This window comes from Panthera tigris, chromosome D2 (genome assembly GCF_018350195.1).
Source record: "Panthera tigris isolate Pti1 chromosome D2, P.tigris_Pti1_mat1.1, whole genome shotgun sequence".
NCBI lineage: Eukaryota > Metazoa > Chordata > Mammalia > Carnivora > Felidae > Panthera > Panthera tigris.
In genome coordinates, this window is record NC_056670.1 from 28,596,921 (window position 1) to 28,620,876 (window position 23,956).

Here is a 23,956-nt window from a genome sequence, read left to right on the forward strand (position 1 = left end):
TTTCAAAATAAGCTTTGAATAAAAGTTCTGAAAAAACCTTGGTGTTTCAAAAACAAGCAACAGTTTCTTTTCTGTGAGAATAAATGATACATAGAAATGAAATGATAAAATGCAAAAGGAAACATACCATTCCATAGGCCTGTTGTTGGACCCAGTTGATATAATCATTCCTTATGTCTATCAATTCTTGTACTTCATGTATATAAAATTTATCATATTGTATAATCTGTCCTGTTTTCTCATTTACCTACAAAAACAAATAAATGTGTAATTAACATTAGGTTTAACCCATACCTAATACAGAGATTGAAAAATGTTTAAACAGAAAAAGTTCTGAAATTTCTTAGCTAATTTTCTCTATTAAAAAAAATTTACTGAATGCCTACTATTTGCAAAATGCTAGTTAAGTGCTATGTGAAACACAAAAATATCTAAGATGGAATATCTGCATTCAGTACCTCAAAATCTAGTAAAAAAGAAAAATATTTCTATAACCACCACATAGTAAGAGATATGTACCATTAAAGTATATACAGTATATAAAAACTAGAATCTATAAGAACTTCTGTTTGGGGAATAGGAATTAAATAAGAATAGCTAATGCTTGTTAAGTGTCACTCTGTACTGGCATCTGAATAAAATGAAGAAGTGACATTTGGGTAGGACACAAAAAATGAAGAGAGTGCAAATTATCACCCTAGAAAGTACTTACTAATTACAAAGGTAAAAAATCTCTCCAGTGGAGAACACTAACTTAACTGAGTTATCAAACCAATCACCACCAATACAGAGACAAATATTATGTTCCTGGTAATGCAACAGGAAGTATAAGCATCATCTATGAAGCAGAAAAATGTTTAGCTTGAATCTAATAAAGTCTCTTGATCTAAATTCAAGTTTGTAGGAAATACAAGGGATAGAGAAAAAGTAAACATCACCGTAAGGAAAATAACAAATATTCTGATTGTTAGGACTTGCATAAGAAGACTGGCCAGGAGTCTCCAAACAGTTAAGGTAATGGGATAAAAAAGTGGGGGCTATTCTTTTTATTTTTTGATTTCTTTAATGTTTATTTTTGAGAGAGACAGTGAGTGAGCAGGGGAGGGGCAGAGAGAGAGGGAGACACAGAATCCAAAGCAGGCTCCAGGCTCTGAGTTGTCAGCATAGAGCCCGATGCAGGGCTCAAACTCATGGACTGCAAGACATGAGCCAAAGTCGGATGCTTAATCAACTAAGCCACCCAGGCACCCTCCAAAACAGTGGGGCTATTCTAAATCAATAGAGACACAGAGGTGTTCTGGTATGGGATATAGCAGAGCTCCTTGCGTCAGACTAGCCTCCTGACAAAAACAATTATAAACTCTGGACAGTATATAAAAAAACTCAACAATTTGAAAACACTGGAGATCAACCCAAAGCAAGCAAGCAGAAACAAGAATGAACACAATCTTTGAAAGAAGAAAGCACGGGTGTGATACACATTTTTGCCCAAGGAAGTGCTTCCAAATCAGCATATGTAAGAGCTCAAGCACAAAGCAGCAGTTTTACCAGAAGAGTAAAAGACTCTTTACGGAAGAGTCATAGGTCACAAAGTAAGACAGCCAATGTGGCAGTGAGGAAGTAAAACTTCCAGAAAGGAATCTAGAGGGTGAAGCCACAAAACCAGTCAGCAAATTCCCCACACATCATTGGCTAACCTTTTTTTTTTTTTGAGGGGGGCGGGGCAGAGAAAAAGAAAGGATGCGAGTGAGGGGCAGACAGAAAGAGAGAATCCCCTGAGAGGCAGACAGAAGGAGAAGTGAGGCTCACCTAGGCCTCATGCTCACTGACGCAGCGCATGAGCTCATCTGATGTGGGAATGGAACTCACAAACTGTGAGATCATGACCTGAGCCAAAGTGAGATGCTTAATGACTGAGCCACCCAGGTGCCCTGCTGGCTAACTTTTAAACCATTAGTGTATAGAGTGAGACACTGGGGGAAAAAAACACCCCAGCAGAAAGCAGCACCTGGGAGGTTCCTCTTAAGGTAGACTTCAAGACAAGTATTTCTGGAGAAAAAAGGACACATTTGGTAGGCATGATGATAAAAGGATTAATTTATCAAGAAGTTGTAACAATTCCAAATAACAATGCTTTGAAATATGCAAAGGGGGAATTGATAGAATTTGATGGAATTTTTAACACCCCTCTCTTGGTAACTGATAAAAAATTGACAAAAATAGCAAGAAAAGAACATGTGAACAATTTCAACTAACTTGAACTCACTATAATAGAACATACCACCCAATAATTGTATATAGAGTGTTCACTAAAATAAAATATCCTGGACCACAAAACAAGTCTTACTAAATACATTTAAAAGAATCCAAAGTACACCCAGTATGTTCTCTGACCACAATGGAAGTAAAGAGTTAGTAACTAAAAGACATTTGGAAAATCCTAGAACATTGTAATCATTTTAAATAAAACCCTTTTTTTTTAGTTTATTTACTTTGAGAGAGAGTATGCATGTGCATGTGTGGGAGAGGAAGAGAGAGGAGGAGAAAAAGAAACCCAAGCAGGTTCTGTGCTGTTAGCATCTCAGGAACCATGAGATCAAGACCTGAGCAGAAATCAAAAGTCTGACGCTTAACTGACTGAACCACACAGGCACCCCTGAACAAAACACTTCCAAATTACCCAAAACTTCTCTTGAATCCATCAGAGAGCTAAAGCCATAAGATAACCAAGGAGCCTGAATCCCAAGGATCGACAGATACTTCCAAACAGAAACAGAATGCCAGAAATGGGTCACCTGTGGCAAAGCAAGAGGGAAGATACCACTGTCACACAAGCAGGGAAGAGGAAATCAGCTAAAATTTTAAGAAATTGCTTAAGACTGAGTATGGGATAACCTGACAGGGTTTTATAACCCCTAGGTGCCCCAGACAGTTTGCACTCACTCAGACTCTCTTCCACAGACCTCCACTGGGTGGTCTCTGGGATGACTGGAAACAGCAAAAGATCACAAGTCTCTCTCAGTGGTGCAAGGAATTGGCTTCCACTGTGAGAAAAAAAGAAGGCCTGCCATCCTGCCCATATCCTTTGCTTATACAGAGAGAGCAAAAGCCTTAAACTTACACTGAGAACGGTAAAGCAAATTCTATGCATTGTTGCTGGAGGAGGGGGAAACACCCTCACTTCAATAGCTGGGAGGAATGGGGGACAACAGTCCTGAGCCCAGAATCTTATATCAGTAGGACCAGAGGATCCCTAATGCTGATGGAGGGAATAGAAACTCTGAGTAAGTCCCACCCTGAGATCCAGGCATACATAATCACCTAAGACTAAGGCTAAGACAATAACATCAAAGAAAATTTTCTGTGTCCTCTCCTCTATTAATCCTGGAAAACACTGAGTAACAAGCAAGACCAGTTTACCACTGAGGAGGGGCAAGAGTGAGAAGGAAAAACCCTCTATCAAGCAGGCATACAAAGCAGAACACAGTGAGAAAAAAAACTTTTGACATTTCACTTCTGTCCAAAGCATCAGGCAACACTAAAGGAATCTGAGGCCTCTGGTATAAAGCCAATTCAGATAGTGGAGCAAGAAGAGGCTTTAGGAAAATATTGAATAAAAATTAAAAGTGTATCAAAATTTGAGGGATCCTACTCAAACAGAGAAAAGAAAAAGAAAACTTAGCATTAAATGATATTAGAAAAAAAGGTTTAAAATCAATGATCTAAGCCTCTGTTTTAAGGACCGAGAAAGAGATGACCAAATTAAGGACAAATCAAGTAGAGAAAAGGATATAAAGAGCAGATATTTCTGAAAGAGAAAACACTAGAGAAAAATCAAGAAAGCAAATGTGTTTTACGAAAATATTAGTAAAGTTGATAAGCCTCTGAGGAAAAGGGAGAAGACAAAGTACCACTAACGGGAATGAAAAAGGTGGCATCACCACACAGACACAGACATAAATATCACCACACAGACCTACCAAAATTGACTCAAGAAGAAACAGAAAATATAAATTACACTGTACTTACAGTAAAACTTTGGATTGTGAGTAATCTGTTCTGCAAGGGTTCTCCGTAAGACAAGCAAACATTTCTGATAAATTTTAATTTGATAAACGAGTGACATCTTGCAATACGAGCAGTATGTGGCACCGAACATCACATGATCACAAGTGAGCCAATGGTTCTTTAAATTCGCTTTGATTTGCAAGCACTTTGGATTATAAGCGTGTTCCCGGAATAAACTGTGCTCGCAAACCAAGGTTTTACTGTATTTATAAAATTTAATAGGAAATTTTAAATTTCCTAGAAGAAAACTACAGGCCAAGACGGTTTCACTGGTGAATTCTATCAAACATTTAGGGAAGAAATGAAATAATATCAATCTTAACTCAGAAAATAGAGAAAGAGGAATTATTTCTTAAAAAAAGTTGGTGACAATATGAGAAACAAAAATTATCAGATCAATATTCCTTATATAAGCATAAAACCTTCAATAAAATATTAGCAAATTAAACCCAATAATATATATAAAGTATAATACATAATGCCCAAGAAGAATTTATCCCAGGAATGCAAGGCTGGTGTAACATTCAAGTGTCAATGCATTTCAGTACATTTCAGAAAAAAAGGCAGGAAAAAAAAGGTTTGTTCATCTCTACAGATGCACAGAAAAGCATCTAACAAAATTCAACACCTCTTCATAAAAAACACTCTAAGCAAAATAGGAATACAAGGGGACTTCTTCAAAGAGATAAAGCCCATTTTACTGCAAGTCCATAAGAGTAGAAAATAACATGCTGTGTATATATATAAAAAAAAAAAAAACCCAAATGAATCTATAAGAGAATTACTGAAACTGATAAATTAATTTATCAAGGTCACAGGGTGCAAGATCAATACACAAAACACAACTAAATTTCTCCATACTAGCAACAAACAACTGGAAAAAAAAAACCTAAATTTCATTTACAATAGCAACAAAACCAAATGTTTAGCAATATATTTAACAAAAGATGTATAAGGGGCGCCTGGGTGGCTCAGTCAGTTAAGCGTCCGACTTCGGCTCAGGTCACGATCTCGCGGTATGTGAGTTTGAGCCCCACGTCGGGCTCTGTGCTGACTGCTCAGAGCCTGGAGCCTGTTTCAGATTCTGTGTCTCCCTCTCTCTCTGACCCTCCCCCGTTCATGCTCTGTCTCTCTCTGTCTCAAAAATAAATAAACGTTAAAAAAAAAAAATTTAAAAAAAAAAAAGATGTATAAGACTTCAGAACTACAGGGGCACCTGGGTGGCTCAGTCGATTAAGCTGCCAACTCTTGATTTCGGTTCAGGTCATCATCTCACAAATGTGAGATTGAGCCTCAAGTCTGGTCTCCATGCTGGGTGTGGAGCCTGCTTGAGATCCTCTCTTTCCCTCTCTTTCTGCCCCTCCCCTACTTGTGCATACACATGCGTGCACTCTCACACGCTCTCTCTCTCTCAGAGGAAAAAAAAGAAAAACAATAGTATTACTGTTAGGTAGGAAAATGCCCAAGAAGAGGAATGCTGAGGTAGTATCAGAATTTACTTTCAAATGACAAGAAAAAAATACATACATATATGTAAAAGCCAATGTGACAGCATGTTAACAATTACTAAATCTAGAATGGGAGGCATGTACATATCTACTTTGGGGCACGTAGCTGGCTCAGTTGGTAGAGCATGACTCTTGATCTCAAAGTTGTAAGTTCGAGCCCCATGTTGGGCACAGAGACTACTTAAAAATAATATAAAATCTTTAAAAAAAAAATAGGGATTTATCTTTCAATGTTTCTGTATATGTGAAGATATTCAAAATAAAAACCAAAGAATAAAGTGAAAGAAAAGGACTTCAAAAAGAAAAGTCTGAGGAAGAAAAGTCTAGACAAAGATAAGGAGAATAGCATGAGCTAAAGGAGAAAAATTTCATAGGGAAATTGGGTTTTGAGAGTCAACAAATGATAGAATCAGAGTGATATTTTATGAAAGTTATTCTGTTGACAGTGTGAAGTATACTAAAAGTTAGTACAGAGGCTAGGAGTAGGGAAATAAATCAAGATATTAAAGATTGAAGATTTCTAGAAAATAAAAAAGAATGCAGAGCCTGTGGTAGCTAACTGATACAGAAAAGAGTCAGACCTAACTTCAAAATTTCAAGCAAGAGTAACTGGAAAACAAATGCTGGCAACACAAAGACATATGAGTCAAGAAAAGATGAGTTTTGATGGGAGAGGATGAGAGCTGGGAAGGATGAGAAATTTGGTATTAAATCTTTTTTAAATTTTAAAATGATGGCAAGACTGTCAAGTAGCTCAAGAGAAAGGCCTGCCTAAAACACATTAATTGAGAACATTTTCCTTAAAGGAGACAACTAAAGCTGTGACAGGAGGTGAGACAGTAGAAAGTAAAACAGAAAGGACAAAGTGCAGACCACTAAGAAATATGCCACATTTAGGAGAAGAAAATAAGCCATCGAAAGAAACAAATTCGATCTAACATACAAACTAAATAAAACTAGCTAAATTTCCTGTAAAAATAACAAAAATAATTGTTTATAATTTTCAAAAATCACTAAACCAACTAAGCAGCATTTGAAAAGGAACAAATGAAATCACCTAGTAGATGCATAAATCTATCAGACAGGTGCTTATGTCCAAACAGGTACTCTACGCCATGAGATGAATGAATGGGCAAAATGAGTAACACACACACACACACACACACACACACACACACACACACACACAGTTCATGCTTCTAATGGCACTTTACATTTTCACTGAAATACAGATTTTACCTTAAAATTCACTCAGATGTTATGTTCCACTGATGAAATAATAGTAACTATCATTATGGACCAATTACTAAGTACATGTCATGTACATTATTTCATTTAATCTTTAAATCAACCCTATGAAATAGATACCATTGTTACCATCATATGGACAAATATACTAAGATGTAGAGTTCAAGAAACTTAACTAAAGTCACACAGCTAACAGAGCCAGAAATCTTAACTCACTATATGGCCATCTACTTTTTGTTCCTTGATATATGTTCATATATATATGAGTATTTGCATAAAAGTATACAACACATAGTTAGAATGCTACTATATTTAGAACATATATACACATTTTTTTCTTTTTATGAACATGTAAAATTGCCATCAAAGGACACCTGGCTGGCTCAGTCAGAAGAGCATGCGACTCTTGATCTCAGGGTTTTAAATTTGAGCCCCATGTTGAGTGCAGAGATAACTTAAAAATAAATAAATAAGCCTAAAAAAAATTTTTTTAAATAAATAAAACCAATCACATACAGCCAATGTTTAATCTTGGGGCCCACTCTTAAGGGAATAAATAACCCAGTTTAAGAAGCGCATGTTAATCACACCGCTTTCATTTTCAAAGTTGACACTTTTAATCCCTCTATACACTGACACAAAGCACTATGAGCTCTTTTTTTTCCCACTGTTTGATTAATTTATATCAGTGGTCAGGATACACATTTAGGAAGAACTGACCAGAGTAAAACTGCTATTCCTGGCTTTCAAACAAAACTAAGATATCTAGTTTATATATCGAGATCAAAACCTTCATCCTAGAGCAAGGTCAATAAACTACAACCTGTCAGCAAAATCCTGCATACAGACTATTTTTGCAAATAAAGTTTTATTGGAAAACATCCACGCCCATCTGTTTACACACTGTCTGCAGTAAAGTTGAGAGTTGTGGGTTTTTTGTTTTGTTTTTTTTTTTTTTGAGTGCTGTTTCCATAGAAACCACACGGCTTGCAAAGTGTAAACTACTACCTGGTCTTTTACAGGTAAAGTGTGCAAACTCTTGCCCTAGTCTTGTCCAAACTCTTTCTATTAAAAAAGAAAACATACACAATAATTACACAAAAATCTCTTTGGCTTTTCCGTCTCCAATATTTATGTTTATAAATATACACACCAACCTTTTTTTAATATTTATTTTTGAGAGATAAAGCATAGGTGAGCAAGATAGGGGGCATGCAGAAAGAGGGGGAAGAGAGGATCTGAAGCTGGCTCCATGCTGACAGCAGAGAGCCAGATGCAGGGCTTGAACTCATGAACCCTGAGATCTTGACCTGAGCGGAAGTCGGATGCTTAACCAAATCACCCAGAAGCCGCTACACACCAACTTTTAATCATGAATGTACTCTAAAATTTAGCAAGTTCCATACGAAATGATTCACATCTCACTGACCTCTGAAATTTTTTTTTAAATATTTTATTTTTATTTTATTTTAAATATTTTAGATTTCATTTAAAAGAAAATGTTTTTTAATGTTTATTTTTGAGAGAGGGAAAGAGACAGAGTACAAGCAGGGGAGGGGCAAAGAGAGAAGGAAACACAGAATCCGAAGCAGGCTCCAGGCTCTAAGCTGTCAGCACAGAGCCCGACGTGGGGCTCAAACCAAGTATTTTAAAAGGTAAACTGCAGTTTCCTTCACCAACAGCAACCAATGTTTGCAGTTTGTATATCCTGCAATACATGTTTGTGAAAAGAAGTGCTATGTTAGAATAAAAATTAACAATTCAAAAACCAGGTTTGGTTTAGAAACAAATTTCAGTCAAATTTATACTTAGGAGGAAATTATGGTGGATAGTTAATTAGTCACAATGATTTAACAACTAAAGAGAAAATCAGTTAATACTGTTTTTAAAAACAGGGAAAGTAGACACTGAACAAGGAAGACTGATCCAAAAGACCTGCATATATATTAATGACTTACATATAAAATCAACAGTTTAAAAAATACATATAAAGATACAGGGACACCTGGGTGGCTCAGTCGGTTAAGAGTCCAACTCTTGATTTCAGCTCAAGTCATGAGCTCATAATTCAGGAGATCAAGCCCCATGCTGGGCTCCACACTAACAGCATGGAGTCTGCTTGGGATTTTGTCTGTCCCTTCCTTGCTTGCGCTCTTTCTCTCTCAAAGTAAGTAAACGTTAAAAGAAATAAAAATACACACACACACACACACACACACACACGCACACACACACACACATTTGTATGGTAGATAAGATGGACATTATTTTCTCCAGGAAACCTTCCTTAATTCTTCAGTATTACAAGCCCTCTTATGTGTTCTCATAGCACCCTTAATTTTCCTTAATCTAACACTTACCATGCTGTATCACAAATGTTTATTTACTGGTATGTATATAACTGTTCTACATTTAAAATCTAAACAAGGGCAGAAATCACATCTTTTCCTTATCATTGCATCCCTAATGTCTAATACAATGATAAGCACACAGTAGGCACTCGGTAAATATTCGCGAAATGAATACAAAAGAAAAAATCACATGGTAGAAGTTCAAAACCTATACATTCAGTATTATTGCCTTAAATATACAAAATAAAATCTAGATATGTTTGATCATAACATTTTTATTTCACATTTTCATTACAGTTTAGTATTCTGGTTTATAAGTCTCAGTCCAGAGGTGGTATATGTTAAGTATATACATGTACCTTATCTGATTTAAGGGTTCCTTATTAAAAAAAGTTTGAAAATCACTGATCAGAAGATTAGCATGATATGTAGCAATTAGGCTAGAGAGAACAAGTCGGTCTCCGCTTTAGGCATATCAGTAGCTCTACATGTACTGTGTCAAAACCCAAAAACTACTAAATAACCAAATTACTTGCCAATAAACTCATTTATCTGGGAATATATGCACTTCTGACAGCAGGTACCAAAGCCATCTTTCTTATAATACCATTTGGAATACTGGGAATGATTTTTAACTTAAAAGTTTTTCAAAGGACATGACATAAGGGAGGAACAAGTCATCCATATATCCTGAAATGATTAGTAAACACATAGTCCAGTTCTCTTCCTAATCCTGGTCCACTGTAGGTCAAGAAGGCAACCATTTGAGGAAACTTCTAATTCGCAACCGTGGAACAGAGAGCAGAGAAATATACAGTTGTCACACAGAAGGTGTCTTTGAAAAAACAAGTTTCTGATAAGTAATTTGGGTTTCACTAAAGATGAAAATGAATCATCCCTGACAGTTAATATCCACAAGGATCTATTTATGGCAGATTAAGACCAAGGAAAGTTTTCTCCAAAGTAAGGAGTAAAAGAAGGATAAGTGACTGCCCTAAGGATGCCCACTAAGAGATGCTTAAGACATTAATACCATTACCACCCTGGTTTTGAGTCTGTAAATAACTTCAAACAACCCAGTTTCCACATAACCCAATAAGTCAAATTGAAAGTAGCTGTTTCCCATCCAAAATTTGGTAGTGATAATAACAAAATCATTGCCTTATGAATGCAGATTTCATTATATATTGTATAATTTGAACAGTATATTCATCCTGGGAAACTACAGGCCAGTATTTTAATCCTTATTTTATAGATAATTCTCCAGTTGCATTATGATGAAGACAAAAGACCTGTTCAAAATCACACTGATAGGAAGCAGCAAAAATGGTCTCTTCATAACACAATGCTATCTGCAATTATAGAAGTATGAACCTCTAGATCTAGGGGCATAAAATAAAAGCAAGGGGCGCCTGGGTGGCTCAGTCAGTTGGGCATCTGACTTTGACTCAGGTCATGATCTCACTGCTCATGAGTTTGAGCCCTGCGTCAGACTCTGTGCTGATGGCTCGGAGCCTGGAGCCTGCTTCAGATTCTGTCTCCATCTCTCTGCCCCTCCCCTGCTTGTGCTCGCTCTGTCTCTGTCTCTCAAATATAAAAAATAAAACATAAAAAAAATTTTTTAAATAAAAACAAACCCCTTCCAAATATATTACTATACCTGCTGATAGAGTAGTACATGAGAAACAGCAGGGAAAGAAAAACAGAAAGAAATAGGGAGGGAAAGAAAGAAATAAAAAGAAAAAGAAGAGAGAAGAGAGAAGACAGAAGAGAGAAGAGAGAAGAGAGAAGGAAGAGAAGAGAAGAGAAGAGAAGAGAAGAGAAGAGAAGAGAAGAGAAGAGAAAAGGAAAGAAAAGAAAAGAAAAAAGAAAAGAAAGCAGAGACTTTGGAAGTAGATTTGGATTTGTATTTCAACTCTGCTACTTACTGGTTTATGATCTTTGACATTTAGGTTAAGGGGCAAAACATAAACTATACAGAGTTTAAAAAATTAAATGAAGAATATAGTAAAGTGTTCACATGAATTAACATACAAGGGAGGTTCTAATTCTAGCCACTGTTAAAATTATTTTCCCTTCCCTTTTAGCTGGCAAGAATGTAAGATCCTAGTATCTAGCATGGTTCCATCAAAAAGGTCTCTGGAGCCACCTAGGTGGCTCAGTTGGTTAAGCATCCAACTTCGGCTCAGGTCATCATCTCATGGTTTGTGGGTTTGAGCCCCGTGCCAACTCTGTGCCGACAGCTCAGAGTCTCAAGCCTGTTTTGGATTCTGTGTCTCCCTCTCTCTCATGGCCCTCCCCTGTTTCTCTCTCTCAAAAATAAATAAACATTAAAAAAAATTTAATTCAAAAAGGCCTTTGGAGATGGAGCCCTATAGTGTTCCTCCTCAGTACAAGTTGAGGCCTCTGATCTAGGCAAAGAACTTAAGTTACTTGTGGGGCCTCCTGGGTGGTTCAGTTGGTTAAGCATCCAACTTCAGGTCAGGTCATGATCCTGGGGTTAGTGGGTTCGAGCCCCACTTCGGGCTCTGTGCTGACAGCTCAGAGTCTGGAGCCTGCTTTAGATTCTGTGTTTCCCTCTCTCTCTGCCCCTCCCCTGCTTGTGCTTTGTTTCTGTCTCTCAAAAATAAACGTAAAAAAAAAAAAATTTTTTTTTAAAAAGAACTTAAGTTACGTGCTTAAGTTCTGTCTTTATTTACAAAAAACAAAAAGTTATATTTCGTCTCCTTCTTCCACCCTCCCTTTAACTTGTGGTAACAGACACAGCTAAGGAAAAAAATTATTTTTTGAAGAGGCAATAAAGATAAGCAGATAAAGACTGGAGACAGTGAATAACTATTTGGGAATAGGGTCCAGCTGATGGACAAAGGATGGTTCACTGAAGTAATAGGAAAAAGAAAAATCTAATTAATCTCTTAAATCCTAGACAAAAGACATACAGAAAAAGTATATTTATCCCATGAAGACAAAGGATCTTCTTTAATAGCAGTTTACTGCAGAATCCAATTAACCCTAAAATGTTAGAAGAAAGCCTTCTTCTGGGAAAGGCAAATGTAAGAATGACTTTCCCATGGAAAGAAATGACAATTATCTCTTCAACTATAATAAAAGACATGACTACTTTACTAGGAATCTTGAATGAACATACTAAATACAAAAGAAAAGAGTAAGTTCAAGAAGTTTAGCTGACGAAATACCCAGAACTTCACTAAAAGAATAAGGAAGAAAAGCAAATGGTCTACACAAGTTCTTTCTTACAGAGAACAGAAGGACTATCTCTTTTATCCCTTAACATTTACCTTAGTGCTAGGCAAGAGTTTGAAAATGCTACAGAAGAAGAAGAAACTAAAGATTAAAGTTCTTAAGGGTTTTTCAGTCATTTTAGAGATAAGAAATATGCTTCTCCCCTTAGGTCATGTCTCCCAAAACAGCTCCTCAAGAATACCAAATGGTGTAACAAAGATATACCTACCAGCTGTCAGGGATGTCTCAAATCCATCTTTAATGAAACAGCTGAGACTCTACTTCTTCATATAACTTTGAACTGCTACAAGTGTAAAGGGTACTATTTCTTACATTGGGAAGAAGGGCAGGAAAGAACAATAAGCAAATTAATGAATTATAGGTGGTTCCAATTTCAAGTTAGTCATTTATTTCAAAAGGAAATACTTTGATTGAAGCCATTAGTATCTAATAGCAAAAAACTTGAGTTTAAATGTTCATAATCATAACTAGGATGCAGTCTCATATGATAACCACCTATAAATAACAAAAATCATATTTAAACTAACAAATTATGTTCTTCACAAGAAAAGGTAAGAAGAATTCTAATTCATTAGTATGCTATTGTTCTGCCCAACTACAGAAAAAGCTATCTACAAATGCCTAACAAAGTCAAGTAAGACCAAAGCTCCAAAGTATGTATTAAAGAAACATTTAGGTAACTTTTCTAAATTTCTGTAATATACATCTCTTAGGCTAACCTAAATTTGTAATATTAATGTTAAAATAAATATCGATCTGTCAGTAGCAATGAGAAAAGAGGGGAAAAAAGGAACTGCTGAACATACCCTATGCAATATTTCTAAAACCTTTAATGCAGTATGAAGAAAACTGTTGAAAATTCTTCTTTCAGAAGGGGGAATGCCGATCTTGTAGAGTTTCAAAAGATGTACCACAACTTCCTTAAAAAGTTCTACAATCTTGAGGAACAGTGGAGGCTCAAGTACTGACCACCAGTTTTCTGTTAAAGGGTGAACACAAAAATAAAATGAATTTTTTAAAAAAATCACAGTTTTCAAAGGAATCATATGGGACTTTTCTTCTAAAAGCAGTGGCTCTTAGCCCTTTGAAAATCTCAGGAAGATTCATATAACAGTATTTTATTCTAGGATTTGGAGATACCATCCTACTCTTAAGTTAAAGAATACTGTTCTAAAAAGCTCTCAAAAGCAAAAATAAAGTAAGAATGGTTACTGAATTTATTTCTTGGCTTCCTAGATATTAAAAACTCATTATGATACCTAATATTAAAATCAGTTATTAAATAGTACTTTGGGTGGGGTTGGGGGGTGCTGGCTGGCTCAGTCAGAAAAGCATGCGACTCTTTCAGGATCATGAGTTCCAGCCCTATACTGGGTATAGAGATTACTAAAAAAATAAATACATAAACTTAAAAAAAAAAAAAACCCACTAAACTTTTTTTTTTAAAAAGTGCTTTGTTAGAATTTTGATTTTTAAACATTCTAAAATCCCAACACTTTGGGATCTTTCCAAGTTTTATTTTTTAACTTAACAAAGTTGAAATACTGTGAAGCACCACCTTTAAAATGCAAGGTACTCCTGAAAATCAGATACTGAGAACAATGTAAAGTATAACATGTCTGTCCTTCACCACATTCACTATTTGCAGTTATTAACTACAAATACCATAATCCTATAAAGCAGACAGAAAGAATACAAACACTTTTGACAACATGGAAGCAATACTCTTGTGAGTCCCTGCTTCACTCTTATTCATGAATTCTCTCGGAATTCAGGATTCTACTCCTTGCTTGCTACTTTCTCTGCTCACTCTCAGCCTAAAACCTCTTGTATTGATTTTATTAGTTCTATATATCTCAGCTTCACAAACCGACAAATACTATCAGGAAGGAGAGTATCGGATTAAATGTAGCAAGCAAACTTTAATGGTCAGGAACAGAGATGAAATCTATACAATATGAAAAGTTAAGGTGAGAAAAGTTTAGGCCAAAAAACTAGAGTCTAGAGACAGAAAAATAAGATCAGATGAGCAGTAGAATCTCATCTACATGCAGAGAAATAAAATCAAACATGGGGAAATTACCAAGTAAGAGAAATGTAAGGCGAAGAGTTAACAGAGTTCAAAGAGGATTTACTAACCCATGTTTGTTCAGTTTTAATTGTTCCTCCTCCTTTACTTCTTTAATAGTTAAGACTGAGGGGATGAGAGAGGGGAATATGGAAAACAGTTTTTATCTTTCCTGATACTGTCTTTGCTGTGTTTGATTAAAATTTTAATATTTAACATGCTTTGCCTCTAAAAACTAGTGGACTAGTTTTTCAGAGGACTAAAAAAAGCAATAAAAGGAAAAATAGGTTTATTTTTCACTAAGTGTCAAATAAGCAGGACAGCAAAATTTCAGACAGCAAAAAAATTAAAAACTTATGAGGATTTTCATTTAAAGCGAAAAAATTACAAAAGGAAAAAATACTAAAATTCTTACCAAGTACTTTCAGTGGTGCCTTTTCTAGGTTCACAAGAGCTGTACCAAAGGGAATTGCTATTGTTGTGAAATTGTTGGAATCACTCATCAGGGGGCATTCTGGTAGAGTAAGATAAAACCTCAATGCTTCAACATCAGGTAAGGAGCTAGTCAGCTTAGGGATAAGATTCTTTTCCAAACTAGCTGCCACCTATATTTTGACAAAAAGTAAAACCTCCTTTATTTAAAATAAATGTACTTTCCAAAAAGAAGAAGAAAAATCTTACAATACAGCAAACATGAAATGGTATTTTACAAAAATGTAGCTTACAATTAATCACTGAATGTACTTTGAAGCACAATGAAAATTAATGCCTAAGAGCACTGCTAAGAAAATTTTAAAAATCTTGTGTGCAAGTCTAAAGACTTAACCAACAGCGTAATGTTAAGTAATTAAAGGTCCACTCAAACATCTGGAAAGCTTTACAAATACTTGATAAAATTGTAAATTTTTCAATTTACTTTGATAAATTTACTTGATAAATTAGAAATGTTTTAAAATAAAACCCTATTAATTCTTATATTAGTTTATATAATAAAATCACAGACAACACTTCATAATGAAGCATTTGAAACTGTAAAGTTAATTAGGCTATATACAAAGTAACATGGATTATAAAGTTCAACAGACTACATAACACAAATATAAAATACTTTAAGAACAAACCTGCTGAGATATTTGAGGATGATCAGGTTGTATAAGTTTGTGGAATAAAAGCCTAGCAGCATTCATATCAACTCCTGAAAATTTGGTGCCTGTTCTATAGTGATCATCATTGCTATAAAAGAAAAAACAAAAATAAAAGAGAGAGAAAGAAGGAAAATAATAAAACTGTAAAGTTATTTCACTTCTTTAATATATTACTTAATACAATAAATTTGAAAAATTCCACATACCAAAGAACTACCACTTACCTAACAGCCAGAAAACTTCCATTTAGACAACCAGAGGAAGAAAATGTTCCATCTATTTCGCTAGAAAGAAAGTTAAAAATCCACAAATCACAAAATGAGAAATGTACATGTTTTCCTTTTTTAAAAAAAATGTTTATTTTTATTTATTTTGAGAGAGAAAGAGAGTGAGCATGACTGGGGGAGGGACAGAGAAAAAGAGAGAATTCCAAGAATGCTCCACGAGGCTGTCAACACAGAGGCCAATGCACGGTTCAAACTCACCAACTGTTGAGATCATGACCTGAGCCAAGATCAAAAGTAGGATGCTTAACTGACTGAGCCACCCAGGCACCCCACTTTTTTCTTTTTTTTCTGAGAGAGACAGAGTGCGAGCAAGAGGGGCAGAGAGAGAAGGAGACACAGAATTGGAAGTAGGTTCCAGGCTCTGAGCTGTCAGCACAGAGCCTGATGGGGTTTGAACTCCCGAGCCATGAGATCATGACCTGAGCTGAAGTCGGATGCTTAAATGACTGAACCACCCAGGTGTACCCCACCCCTGCTTTTTTATTAATAACAATATTTAATTTAATATCTAATGCCACAGAGTACACCTCTAACCAATACTCAATTAGAAGTAGTTAGAGTTTTATAAATTACTAAAGATTAATTAATACTTGATAAAGGTTTACTGTTTACCCTAATCTCATCCTCTGATTCTTCAAACAAATCTGATGGTCTTATTTTGTTTTTTTGCTTGTTTGCTTGTTTGTTTGTTTTAGGCCTACTGTACCCGGCTATTCGCAGGAGGTCTCCTATCCAAGTACTAACCAGGCCCAACCTTACTTAGCTTCTGAAATCAAATTAAGATCAGGCACAGTCAGGGTGGTTATGACCATAGACTAAAAAACTGAAGTTCTTTAAAAAAATTTTTTTTTCATAAACATACACATTTAATTTTCTTAATTACACATGGTATTAAATCTAATCTGGGATGCTATATTTCTGAACTTCACTCTTTGGGCTTTTAAGAAAAATTTTAATTTGGGAAAACAATCTAGAATTCAAAAAAGATTATCAGATATAGCCCCATATCCCAAAACCCAATACCACCTGCAAAAAAACAAAAAAACTGTAAGTACTAAAACAAGTTCATCTATAAGCAAAATATTCAAGAAAGAAGTAATACTCAAATCTTTTATGGAATACAAAAGTTAAAAGACAGTGATCCTAGGATGCTAGAAGTAACATTATTTTAAACCCAATCCTAAAGTGGGTAAGTTTAGTACTTTAAGTTATCATTTAACATTACATACATGAAAGAATTACAACTTATATATAAATGACATCTCTTAAAATATCCATTATTATAGAAATTCTAGACATTTAAACTTATGTACATAAACCATTTGTGAAATACTTAAATAAAAACTTCTAAATACAGGATGCACTACCATGGAGGTAAGAGGTCATGTTTGTGTTTGTTTTGTGTCGGTAAAATGTTTTTCTTACTTGGCTATCTCCACAGGAAATCTTCCGGAGGGGTAGCTCAGCCATTTTTGAATTAGAGCTTCGTTCACAGTCCAGATCTGCTTTGAAGGATCCGGACATCTAAAGTCATCTGGTGGCCCACAGTTCTAAATTTAAAAAATAAGTAGATTAGTCAGAGGAAACAAATATATAACTTAAACCAAGACACGTTTCCACTATGCATATATCTCTACTGAGCACCTGAAACAATACTTACCAACTGGATCAGAAAAGTTTTATAGACTTGAGGGCAAAAAAATTTAAGGCAATTACTTTGTAACATACAAAGAACATTAATAATTACTAATTAATTAGTAATTTAGCTTCATAATTAGCTTCATAATTATTTATATGACTACTGTTACCTGAGGATTAGAGTAATGTGAAAAGCTTTGATCTCCACCTGAGAAAATTCTTTTCACACAGAAATATTCTTCAGAATCTGTAATAAAAATAAAATGCAAAGAAATTCAAGATTTACATGAAATTTTTCAGAGCATCAACTATGCTATTGGATTTTCTCTTAATCATCTAATTTAATTAGACCTACCATTCAGCATTCAATGATATAAAATGACTTGAAATATTCTTAGTAATTACTACGGAAATGAGATGGACCATCGAACAATTCCACAAGCATAAGCAGCACCTCAGAAGTTGGTAAGTTTTTCTTCTGCACAAAAAAGTGGTGTTATCTAGTCTGTATCTTTTTTATCCCAATATACTTTAGTTTAAACTGAAGATAATGTAAAAACTGAATGAAAGGTATAAAAGACAGCTCAGAAGAAATTAAAATTAAGAATATTCATTTTTTAAAAGAATGTCAACAAACAAGTAAATATTAAAACTTCTTCATACGTGGAATTTGAGAAACTTAACAGAAGACCATAGGGGAAGGGAAGGGGGAAAAAACAAACAAAAAGCAAAAAAACCCAACTTGTTACAGACAGGGAGGCAGACCAGAACAAACTGAGGGCTGGTGGGGGTAGGGTGTCAGGGGGACAGGAAAAATGGGTGATGGGCATTAAGGAGGGCACTTGTTGGGATGGGCGCTGGGTGTTGTACATAAGCAATGAATCACCGGAATCTATTCCCAAAAGCCAAGAGTACACTGTATACACACATGTATGTTAGCTAATTTGACAATCGATTATATTTTTTTAAAAAAGCTTCTTGAACAAACACTTGATAATGCAAAATTATTTTCTCTCAATATAGCTGTATAAAAGTAAGCTGACACAGCTCTTCATTGGCAACTGTTTGTCAATAAACCCAAATCCAGTCAAAAAAAATTAAAAATTAATAAGCAAATTTAGAAGCGAAGACAATAAAGTTCTTTTTCAAAAAGAGATTAAAAGGGGTGTGGGGTGGGGGAAGGTGCCTCACTGACTCAGTCAGTAGAGCACATGACTCTTAATCTCAAGGTTGTGAATTCAAACCCCACATTGGGTGTGAAGCCTATTTAAAAAAAAAAAAAAAAAAAGATATTCAGGGGCGCCTGGGTGGCTCAGTCGGTTAAGCGTCTGCCTTCAGCTCAGGTCATGATCTCACAGTTCCTGAGTTCGAGGCCCATACTGGGCTCTCTGCTGGCAGTGTGGAGCCTGCTTCAGATCCTCTGTCTGCCAATCTCTCTGTCCCTGCCCTGCTTGCTGGCACACCTTCTCTCTCTCTCAAAAATAAACTTAAAAAAAAAAAAAAAAAAAAAGACATTCAAAGTTCCTTCCTTTCTTCTCTTCTACTTCTCAAAATGGAAAGAGTATTATCAAAAGTACTACTGGGGGAAAAAAGTATTGCTGGGATAGTACTTAGGGTATTACATACCAAAACACCAAAGCTCAGTACTGTTAACTTAAGGCTAATTATTTCCAAATATAATACATTTCTGTCATCCTGCTGACCCCCACCACCCCTTAGATGACTAATTCTTCATTTTGTATTATTTTGACCGTGGCTGCTACAGAATTAAAAATGCTTAAGGAAGGAACCACATCTTAATTTCCTTATTCCCTACTACCAAGCATAATGTTTTATTTGCAAAAGAACTCGCTAGATATTTGTTAACATGAATATATAAAGTAATATTTATCTAGCTTAGAACATACTAATAGTAAGAAGTTCAGAGTTCAGAACATCAATATGACTAAATTTTCCACAAGTACCAATAATGTTCTAAGGTCAAAACAACTTTTAAAAATAGATTAAAAGGGTAAATCTAAAATATTAAATAAATCAGTGATTCAACATAAAATCTTTTCTCTATATCATTTTAATAAATCTACATGAAATCCTTCGCTTTCTCAAAAGATTTAGCAAGATGTTATTCATTTATCCCCAAAATGTGATTTTGCTCTCTATAAATAATCAAGAAGTATAGTACATGAATGGGTTTCTGGGGGGTATGAGGAAGATGCCAAAAATTATTTTTCTTAATTTCCTTTTAATTACTACTCCAAAAAATTTATAAAACCTAGTCATTTGTGTTATACAGCTTCTTGCAGACTGAATTTTGCTGATGGTACCCCCAAAGTTTCTCTTCACATTTTTCTTGGTCTTTTGTACTTCCTGTAAATTGGTAGTTAGATCTAGACAGGCTTTAATTAAATAAGTTTGTTTGCTTCAACAAACAAAACTACTAGAAGGTGATACTGGGAATCATTCATCCATCAGGAAGCACATAATGTATGGTTGGATTCCTTTTTGCAATGTTAGGAACTACCGACGCTCAGTGCTAAGACTATTCACTGTGGGTTGAAAAATAATGATATGCTAACACTACTTCCTCATCTTGTAGCTGGCCCATTAGCTTCCTCCCATCTATACATAGTTTGTTACATTGAAATAGGAAAATACCAACTCTTGATCTTTTCCATTTACTTACTCTTCTCTTGCTTTTTGAATATGCATTTCTTCAATACTAAAGAGGGTAATAATTTTTGCATGGGTTTTTAGTAACACAAATTTCCTCTTTGGGAATTTTTATTAATTCCCTTTATTAAGCATCTTTTTTTGTTTGTTAATCTTTATTTTTGAGAGAGAGAGAGAGAGAGAGAGAGAGAGAGAAAACGTGCACACATGCAAGCGGGGGAGGGGCAGGCAGGAAAAGAGAGAATCCCAAGCATGCTCCATGCTGTCAGTGCAGAGCCCCAAGTGGGGCTCAATCTCACAAAATGTGAGATCAAGACTTGAGTTGAAATCAACAGTCGGACGCTTAGCCAAATGAGCCACCCAGGTGCCCCTATTTATTCTTATTAATGTTTGTCTTATTTATTTATTAGGTACCTTACTGTTTTCTTCACCAATATGTATAAACACTTTGGCTATTCAGGTTAATTAATCTTAGGGTGTATTTGCTACAGCCATTTTTCTTATTTAATTTTGACTCACAGATTTCTTTTTCCATTTAATCAAATGTATTTAAATCTCATCCTTTATGAAGACTTTCACTGCCATATGCTGAGAAAGCCTTCCCCATGTTCATGTGTTTTGTCTTTTTAAGTAATCTCTACACCCAACCTGGGATTTGAACTTACAACACCGATATCAAGAGTCACATGTTCTTCCAACTGAGGCAGCCAGGAGTCCCAAAGCTTTCCCATGTTCAAATCAGAGAATTATTTTCTTAAGAACTTTTAAACATTTAATTCTTGAATCCTTTTATGACTTATTTTAGTGGATACTCTTAGGATCTAAACTGACTTTTTCTCTCCAATTTTCATGTGTTGAGTAATTTTTCCCTCTTCATAGATTAGTGATGCCTTGTTTTAAAGTTGTGAAAAGGCACTGCCTCTTCCACCTACACCACAACTCTAAGCAATACTGACACTATTCTCTATCCCAAAAGTGTTCTCAAAGTCCTTCTCAGTATGTACCTCCAAGCACCAATACCAAGCAACCAGAGTTTGAAGTTGAAATAAAACCTATATACAATACCTATATGGGAATTTCTGCCACTCCCCCCGCCCCCGGACTTTCCATTAAGTAATAATGGAATGCCTGTATATACCAATAATCTGATCTGTTACAGTTTTACATAGCACATGTTATCATATCTAGGAGGGCTAGTTCATATTCTCCTTACTGTTTACAAAAGACTTTTTACATTGTCAGAGAAAATTGAGAAGACTTTGAAATAGGGCCCCCTGTCTCCCCCTACCCTTACTAAGTCCTGATTAAAGCACCCTTCAGGAATATCTCCACCTAAAAGGTATCACTGAGCTACTTACAGTTCTATAAATTGTACTTCTATTTAGGAGCAGTACTGACAGAGATACAGCTATGCACATGCTTTTGACTTACAAGGAAAAGGAGTAGTTTTTGATATTCTCTGAACTCCTTTATACTTTTAGGACACTCAGGACCCTAAACAACTTCTCAGTACTTAAGGGGTTAAAAGCAGAGATTTTTAGTGGAGTAGAGTTTAAAATTAAGACATATTTAAAATACTGATTCATTTAAAAATGAGCAATAAGAATGCACTACATCTTAGCAAAGATAACATCTTAGTATTAATATGAAAGTCATTTTGATTTCATGGACCCTCTTAAGACAACACGACCTATTCTGAAGCAAGTCAGTTTGTTCCAGAATACGAAAGAGCATAACCAAAGACAATGTGACAAGTGAATTTTATTTGCCTTGCTTACTCTGAAAGAAGCTATAAAATGTGTTAATGTCTTAGCAAATTGCACTCAATTTTAAAGTGTGTGCTCCCATGTTTACTGATTGTCTTCCTTCACCTATAATATAAAATGTTATTCTTTACTTTTTGTGAATCTGCTAGACAGCAAAAATTCTTTGTCTTATTAGAATAGTTTGCAAGCACTGGGTGTTGTATGGAAACCAATTTAACAATAAATTTCATATACTGGAAAAAAAAAGAATAGTTTTCAATACTTTATGTTGCTTTTATTGTCTTTCATTATTTAAGGGGGAAAAAAATGTTCCTCAGTTTTGGAAGAGCTAATAAACATTTCCAATTTCATTACCCCCCCACAATTTACTCTGAAATCTTTGTCACTTTGAGTAACCAAGTATTGTTTCTAATATCAATAATTATATCTTAATAAAGTGTTCAAGTCCTCTCACAATTTCTTTGATTTTTGCCTTCTGTTATGGGTTCAATTATTTCCCTCAAAGTTCATATGTTGAAGTCCCAACCCTCAGTAACTCAGATATAGCTGTATTCAGAGAAAGGGTCTTTGAAGAAATGATCAAGGTAAAATGAGGCTGTTAGGGAAGGACCCTAATCCAATATATCTGAAGTCCTCAAAATAAAAAGAAGAGACATCAGTGATGCACACACACAGAGAAAAGGCCATTAAGGACACAGCAAAAAGGCAGACTTTGCTAGCCAAGGAGAGAGGCCTCAGAAGAAACCCAAAGTGCTGACATGATACCTTGATCATGGACTTCTAGCCTCCAAAACTGTTGAGAAAATAAATTTGTTGTCTAAGCCATCCAGTCTGTAGTATTTTTTATGGCAGCTCTTGCAAACTAATTCACAAAATCACATCCTCAACATAGAAAACTAAAACTTGCAAGATAACTTTTACATATTAGTGAAAATAACTTTGAGAATTCCCAGAGAGGCCTTGGAGAATCACAAAAGTTTGTTCTTTTATATAGAAGAGATGCTAGAAATAATTAGGTTTCTTTAAAGTGTTACTATTTAAGAAATTAGAAAAGACACCCAATCTTCCCTAAGTTAAATTTATATGGTAAGATGTAATTAAATATAAATATTTCAAAAGTTGTTTGTCTTATAAGAAGTCCCTGGAGATTTGTCAGTATCTTTGTTTTCCATATGTTTACATGGAAATATGTTTATATATGAAGGGCATCTGGGTGGTTCAGTCGGTTAAGCATCCAACTTCGGCTCAGGTCATGACCTCGTGGTTCAGGAATCCAAGCCATGAGTTGGGCTCTGTGTTGACAGCTCAGAGCCTAGAGCCCACTTCAGATTCTGTGTCTCTCTCTCTGCCCCTCCCCTGCTCACACTCTGTCTCTCTCTCTCAAAAATAAACATTAAAAACAAACAAAAAAAAAAACCCACAGATGTTTAAATATGAAGTAAAACACTATTCAAAACTCTTTTGAAATTGTTCCAGCTTTCCTGTATTTATCAAAGTTCAGGTGGTAAATCCTAATTTCAGTTATTATTTAACTGTTATTTTAAGTGTTTCATGGTATATTCTTACTGCTTTAATTCATATCTAGTATCATCTTGTTTGCAATGGGATGTATTTCACTTATGCACAAATTTTACAAAATATACTGATGTCTAATCTTGATTCCTGACTTACTGAATCTCTTCACTTGACATTCTTTGTTATTCCTGGTAATTAGGTCTTAGGATTATCATGTTATATCTCAACATTTTTTTTTGAAAGAGAGAGTGCTTGAGGGCACATGTGCACTATTGGCAGAGGGGCAGAGAGAAGAGGGAGAGATAATGACCTTAGTCTAAATCAAGTTGGACACTTAACTGACTGAAGCACCCACCCAGACGCCCCTCAACATTTTTCTTCTGTAAGAAATTATAGTCTTCCACATTTATGAATCAGATGTTAAAGGA

General features: G+C 35.3%; 1 protein-coding gene across 12 annotated transcripts in view; it reads right to left on the reverse strand.

Annotated features, from left to right (window-relative positions):
* HERC4 (HECT and RLD domain containing E3 ubiquitin protein ligase 4) overlaps positions 1 to 23,956 on the reverse strand; it is a 136,245-nt gene that overhangs the window by 40,839 nt on the left and 71,450 nt on the right. For all 12 annotated transcript variants that reach the window (XM_042960492.1, XM_042960491.1, XM_007095769.3 and 9 more), the window contains 7 exons: positions 17,748 to 17,824; positions 17,365 to 17,489; positions 15,877 to 15,936; positions 15,629 to 15,740; positions 14,923 to 15,112; positions 13,246 to 13,418; positions 128 to 247 (listed from right to left, as the gene is read on the reverse strand). In XM_042960492.1, coding sequence (XP_042816426.1) covers positions 128 to 247; positions 13,246 to 13,418; positions 14,923 to 15,112; positions 15,629 to 15,740; positions 15,877 to 15,936; positions 17,365 to 17,489; positions 17,748 to 17,824 — 857 coding nt within the window. The remainder of the gene's footprint in view (positions 1 to 127; positions 248 to 13,245; positions 13,419 to 14,922; positions 15,113 to 15,628; positions 15,741 to 15,876; positions 15,937 to 17,364; positions 17,490 to 17,747; positions 17,825 to 23,956) is intronic.